Source organism: Macaca nemestrina, chromosome 7, assembly GCF_043159975.1.
Source record: "Macaca nemestrina isolate mMacNem1 chromosome 7, mMacNem.hap1, whole genome shotgun sequence".
Lineage (NCBI taxonomy): Eukaryota > Metazoa > Chordata > Mammalia > Primates > Cercopithecidae > Macaca > Macaca nemestrina.
In genome coordinates this window covers 589,615-596,169 of record NC_092131.1, presented here as the reverse complement: position 1 = coordinate 596,169, position 6,555 = coordinate 589,615, and the positions used below count along the sequence as shown (strand labels likewise).

The 6,555-nt window shown below is 45.9% G+C and overlaps 1 gene segment (V, D, J or C); it reads right to left on the bottom strand.

Moving 5' to 3' along the window:
• Positions 1-654: 654 nt before the first annotated feature.
• On the bottom strand, positions 655-5,496 carry LOC105489939 (immunoglobulin heavy variable 4-59-like). The segment is given in 3 exon segments: positions 655-764; positions 4,945-5,268; positions 5,352-5,496. Coding segments are annotated over 3 exon segments (480 nt in total).
• Between the last annotated feature and the right edge of the window lie 1,059 nt (positions 5,497-6,555).

Here is a 6,555-nt window from a genome sequence, read left to right as displayed (position 1 = left end):
TGATGGACAACTGTGCTGTGGGAGGCACCAGTGGCCTCACTGGACTCATCTTAGACTACAGGGTACTTAGGGCAGCCTCATCAAACTCCACCCTCCTCCAGCACTAGTGGTGAGATTGACCTTCTGGGGTAACAATGTCTGCAGCCTCCCTGGCCTCCTGTGCATTTTTATGCCTCCAATACTTACATCTGCCTTTGGGACAAATGAGAATGTCCAGAGACCGCAGGGGTGGCCACAGAAACATAAATGTAGAGAGGCTGCCAGGGAAACTGTTGGATGTACAGGAAGCCACAGACCCTGAAGGAAAGCAGCCCGTGATGACCATCTGCACCTGCCCTAGAGTTGCCCCTGTTTCCTGTGGGTTCTGAGAGCCCCCGAGCCCCCTTTAACCCAGCCTCCTCCTTTATCATTGCAGCAAATTCTTTGTCTGTGTTCACGCTACTGTCTTCTTACCTAGTGCCTCACATACAGTAATGCACAGTCGTGCCTCTGCTCTCAGACTGTTCATTTGTAAATGGAGTGAGTTCTTGGCATTTTCTTTGGAGATGGTGAATGTGCTCTTCAAGATTGTGCATAACATATCTGATTACTATCATTCTATATATCTACTACTCACTCCAGCCCCTTCCCTGGAGCCTGGGAAACCGAGCTCATTCAGTAGCTACTGAAGGTTAATCCAGAGGTTGCACAGGAGAGTCTCAGGGACCCCCTATGTTGTCTTGGGTCCTCTCCAGACTCCACCAGCTGTTCCTCACACTGGACACCTGCAAACACATAGACATCCTGGTCAGAAACTGCCTGACATATCCACTGTTTCCCTCAAATTTATTCACTCGCACTTCATCTCTCTAGTTCACCTTTTAAAACAGCAACAGTGAAAACCTAGCTCAGCCCAAACTCCATGGTGAGTCCTCTGTCTTTAGTCCTGATTACCACATGGAAACCCCTGGGAATCCCAGGGCTGGGGCTTCTCTCCCAGAGCTCCAGGGTCCGGACTGGGCTTTCATCAGCAGAGGGAGAAACCTATTTGCATGTCTCCTACTGTATAGAAAGCTCTGGGGTGGGAATCCTGAGGAGGGTCAGGGCTCAGAGCAGATAAAGTGCCCTGGGGGAGATTGGTAGTAATCTTATCACTCAGGAAAACATAATTTGATATGATTGTGCCTTGATAATCATTTAGCAGTCATCATCTTCATTTTTACATATTTGTAGAATACATTTAAAGCAAGAGACAATGTTACATTTTAAGGAAGATAAATTACATACAGAACAGTGTGTTTGTACAATGCGTCCAAGGTCACACAGCTGGACAGTTAGCCCCATTATCTCTGCCTGTGCCTCTGACCACTAGAGGAGACTCCTCTCCTGAGACAACTCGAGGGCAGTGTGGGACATGCCTAGTGAGGTCTGCAGAATTCTACCCCTGCCAGGACATCTCTGTTTTCTTTTATTGTATTCTGCTGTTGGCCTGAAATCTATAGAGAGAACCAGTGTTAAAGCACATGTACTTTCAAGAGTCTGGGATGTTTTGAGTGCTCATACTCATCTATTTTTTGCTCCTCCTCAATCAACTTATTCATTTGTTTCTTTGTTACTGCTTTTTAAGTACAAATAATAATCAATTCAAATATACACTGCACAATTTGGAAAATGGTAACGTATGTGTGCAAACTTTAATCAGGTTGTGTACAATTAAGTCAACCCCTAAATCTTTCTGTCAATTCTCTGTAATTTCCTGTCACCACTCAATTACTTTCAGCACCCATTTCTCACAAATTTCAAATCTGCTCTGTTGCTTTGGAATAGTTGGACCTTTTGCAGTTTATTAGAAGTTTATGAAGTGCACTCTTAATTCTTCAGCTACTTTCACTCAGCAGAGTTATTTGAGAATGTAGACAGGCTTTTATGAGAATGAGGATCCCTTGATTCTAATTCTGCATTGTACTTTGGTCCATAACCATATGTCAAATTGTTTATCGTTCTTCACCTGTAGTGGATATGGATATTTGATTTGTTCTCTTAGTTTCTGACTTTTATATAGAAAGTGGCTACTCAGTGTGCAAATGTGAAAAATGAGAAAACTATTATCTCATTCTGACCTCATTAACAACAAACCTGAAAAACTGTGAATAAATGAAGAAGAAAACCTTTTAACATATCTAAGTTGCTTTCACAGAGCAAACAAGAAGAATGAAATCTGAGGAGATAGACACTAGCCAAGAGGACTGCGGCCCACATGTTAGTGGACCCAGGGCAGGTGCCACGGGATGGCATTGAGAGAGGAACAGGCTGACCTGGACATATGTAGTGAGGTTTTTTTTTGGATGCATGTGCTAATGGTGGTAGAGTGTGAATCTACTAGTCCTTGCAGTATTTTCCCAGGAATTTGAAAAATCCACAGTCAACACCCTTATCCGCTGTCCAGTGGTGCTGATAGGAAGAGAAGAACAGCGAGGACTACTGAATGCCTGGATCCACCTCCACTATCTCCAGGGGAAATCCAATAAAACCTGTGTCCTATGGGGTGTGAAACTAAAGAAAACAGAAAATTCCCAGAAAACTCCATCCAGAAGAAATTCTTAATCTGCAGGGTAAGTACAAAGGACCAGAAGCTGAGGACACTGGTGAGAAACCACTGTGGTTGGGAAAAGACATTCTACCCCTGCGGGAAGAGGTAAAGACAGGAAAATTTGGAAGGTCACCCCCAAACTATGATTTCTACTCATGCATAAGAAGGAGGCTGATTCGGAAGGGTGGAGAACGTCCCCATTTGTTCAAGCCCCTTCTCCACATGGTCAACAAGTCTGCAGAATAATGAAGTGGCTGCATCAGCTCCATTCTGGCCTCTGTCATGTGGCAGTTTTTGTGGATTTGCTTTCTGCTCTCTCATGATTTGTTTCCTCTCTCAAGTCCTAGCTCCATTCTCCTGTTAATTCTCAATTTATTGAAGAGATTCACATTTAGGTTAGAACATGACAATTTTTGGAAGAAATTTTCATCTTAAACACACCAAATCTAATGAGCTCTCTCCAGGGATGCCCATCGGCTTTTTTTCCTTCCTTTCCTATGGGATATGGCCCTTTTTTCTCCCTGAGTCCAGCTCTTTACATTCATATGCATGAGAAGTCCAACCATCACATACCCCGGGACATCTTGGAGGAACGGACCCTACCATCGGCTCCTCACCCTTCATTTGCACAGTGGCCACTCCGTCAGCTATTGTATGTGCTTTAGGGCTTTCCACTTAAAAGTGTCTTTCACTATCCCCCCAAATGAAGTTCCTGGTCGTTAATTACCTTGAAGAGCCAGTCTTCTTTTCTGTCCCTTGGTAGGTAATATTGTTTTATTTCATTAAAATTCATTGGGAACATCAGTGAAAATGGAAGTGACCAGCCATCCCATCCCATTGTCTGACTTCTGCCTGACAGACCCGCCCATGAGCTTTACTCCACTGCTCTGCAGCTGATGGGGCCATCTGGACCTTCATTAATAACAGGTGTGTGATTGATTAGAGAATGACTGAGATCAGCAGGTACCTGAGCTCCTCAGCACACAGTTGTGGTCCTGCAGTAGAGTGTGTGTGACTGAAATCACATGTGTGTATAGTTCGTGGCCTCAGCCTGTAAGCTGATACTAGCTTCTGGCCATTCCTGGGTGGCCCGATGAGGGGTGTCCAGAGAAGGATGGATGCAGGATGTGGATTTTAGAAAGTGATGTGGTGTTGGGGGCATTGACAGCCAAATTTTATTTTAAGTCTATTCTGTCCTTGGTACTGGGAAGACTGGGAAGAAAGAAACAAAACTCAGACCCCATGTAGCTCCCCATTTAGGAAGATATTCAGTGCAAATTTAGAAACTTGAAGAAATAGACTATACTGCAGGGATCATTTCTATAGTCCATTTGAGGTAGTAGAAAATAAAACCAGTGACGTTGGTGATGTTGGTGTGGTTTTCTGTGACATACTAAGGAGACAACAGAAGATGGTCAGTGGCCAATCTCCATCCAGCTGGTACCTCTTGTGTATTTGTTCTGTCCAAATAAAAGATAAAAGACAACATTTGTGACACACACACACCAGGGCTGGTTTCAGAGACCTTGCTCAAAAATGGCCAACAGGGCCATGACACAATTTTATATGAGAGCTACTATTTTTGCCTACTTCTTGTGGAAATCTGAGAGATGTGCCCAGCCTCAGGGGGCTGCTTCTCCCTCCAGGAGACAGAGCGAACAGACTTATGTGGTATTAGTCAGTTTGGATCTTCGTAAAAGACAACAGGAGTGGGTGGCTTAAACAACAAATACTGATTTTCTTACAATTCTGCAGTCTGAATGTCGAAGATCAAGGAGCTGGCAAAATTGGTTCTTAGTGTGGCTTCTTCCTGGCTTGCGGAGCGACACCTCCTAGTGCACTAGGTCTCCACACGGCCTCTTCTCTGGGTGCACGCGAAAAGAGAGAGGTTACATCATTAAAATCCCAGTATAGATCCATTGGATTTAAGGTTTCAGTAAATGAATTTCAAATAGGGCACCATTTGATTGACGACACAAATCAAGAGATGGTGAGAATCCATATATATATATATTTTACCATTATGAGTCATGCAGGATTTATGAGTCATGCAGGAACTTGTAGGAAAGTTCCTAGTAATTGGTGAAACCGAAGCAGTAAGCAGAAAAATGTGCCTTCCTCCTTTCTTGCCTGGCACAACGATGTGAGGAAGCAGAACCACAGATAATAAAGAAAGAGGAGCCCTGGGGACAGCTGAGGTGCTGGTGAGGAGGGAGAGCACTGAGCAGATGAGGAAGCCCCGCCCTCCCTGCACCTGCTCCTGACCCGGCCTCCTGCTCTGTGGGCCCCGCGCGCCCCCTGCTGGTCCTGAGCGGCACCTGCGCCCGCCGCCTCCGCCTCCCTGCAGGGAGGTTTGTGTCTGGGCTCACACTCACCTCCCCTCACTGTGTCTCTCGCACAGTAATACACGGCCGTGTCCGCGGCGGTCACAGAGCTCAGCTTCAGGGAGAACTGGTTCTTGGACGTGTCTATTGAAATGGTGACTCGATTCTTGAGGGAGGGATTGTAGTTGGTGCCCCCACCACTACCATAGATGTACCCAATCCACTCCAGTCCCTTCCCTGGGGGCTGGCGGATCCAGCTCCAGTAGTAATAATCGCTGATGGAGCCACCAGAGACAGCGCAGGTGAGGGACAGGGTCTCCGAAGGCTTCACCAGTCCTGGGCCCGACTCCTGCAGCTGCACCTGGGACAAGACCCCTGTGAACAGAGAGACCCACAGTGAGCCCTGGGATCAGAGACAGCCTCCCATATCGTCATATCTGCATCCCCGAGACACTCACATCTGGGAGCTGCCACCAGGAGGAGGAAGAACCACAGGTGCTTCATGTTCTTGCACAGGATGTCCGTGACTCTCAGAGAGCATTTCCCATGTGAGCAGGACCCTGAATTTAAGGAAATGTCTGGTGGTTACCTGTGGGTGCCTAAGTGAGGATTTGCATGTGGGTGGTGCCTTTGTATGGAGAGGTGAAAAGGGATGAGGGAGGCCCCGGTCTTTTGTGTTCACCCTTGGAGGAGGATGTTGGCTGTGCCCTCTGAGAACTCAGTTCTCTTCCTGGGGCCTCCCCTCACCAAGCCCAGAGTCCTCTTCTTCCAGGTAGGAAACGTGCTGAAGGAGCTGGTCTGGGAGATGAGTGTGATCACGGATCAGGGACAGATTTTGGAATAGGGTCAACTGTTCTACCCTTAAACATTCACATAAAACCAAAACACACACCCAGGTCATCTAAATTGTCATTTACCTCTTCAGACACATTGATACAACAGCTGAGTGTAATAAGCACAGTGAATTGAGACAAACCTGGATCCATGCAATGTGTACTGTAGTTCAGAACATCCATCATGGTTAGAGGGACGCTACCTGTTCCAGGAAGTGCGTTATTTTTAAATAGCGCCTGATAACTGCCCTTCTGAGAACTTTTGAAATTTGAGATTATATGTGAGATCTCAGGAGAAGGTAGTGGGATATATCTCCATCCTTCTCAATGTGTGACCCTGAGAATGTGCCCTGACCTCTAAACACTTCTGTGTGAAAAGATGTACACTGGGGATAGCAATGACAACTTCAGATAAAAACGCTATAGTACATCAGCACTGAAGGATAGTCTCATCACCAAGATTAGTGAAATTACCTTTCCTAGGAACCAGAGAGCAGCTCTGTAAGCCCTTCCCTCTGACAGAACAAGGAACTCTGGTTCTTCCCTGACAGGTCACACCTGTGAAACATGGCTGGACAATGACACTCAAGTCCAGAATTCGTACCCACACACTTACCAATTCAGATCCATCTGTTTCTGAAAGACTTTCTCTTCCGCTGAATTGCATGAACATACCCTACGGTGTGCATTATTGCAACTTGGGCATTTCACATTAGTTTGGTGAATTATATAATAAAAACTACTCCATGGATTTGTGGTAATAGGAGAGTCATCAGAAGCTAGGTGTGTTGTATAATCCGGCTAAACCTGAGCTCTCTTCTTAGGAGCT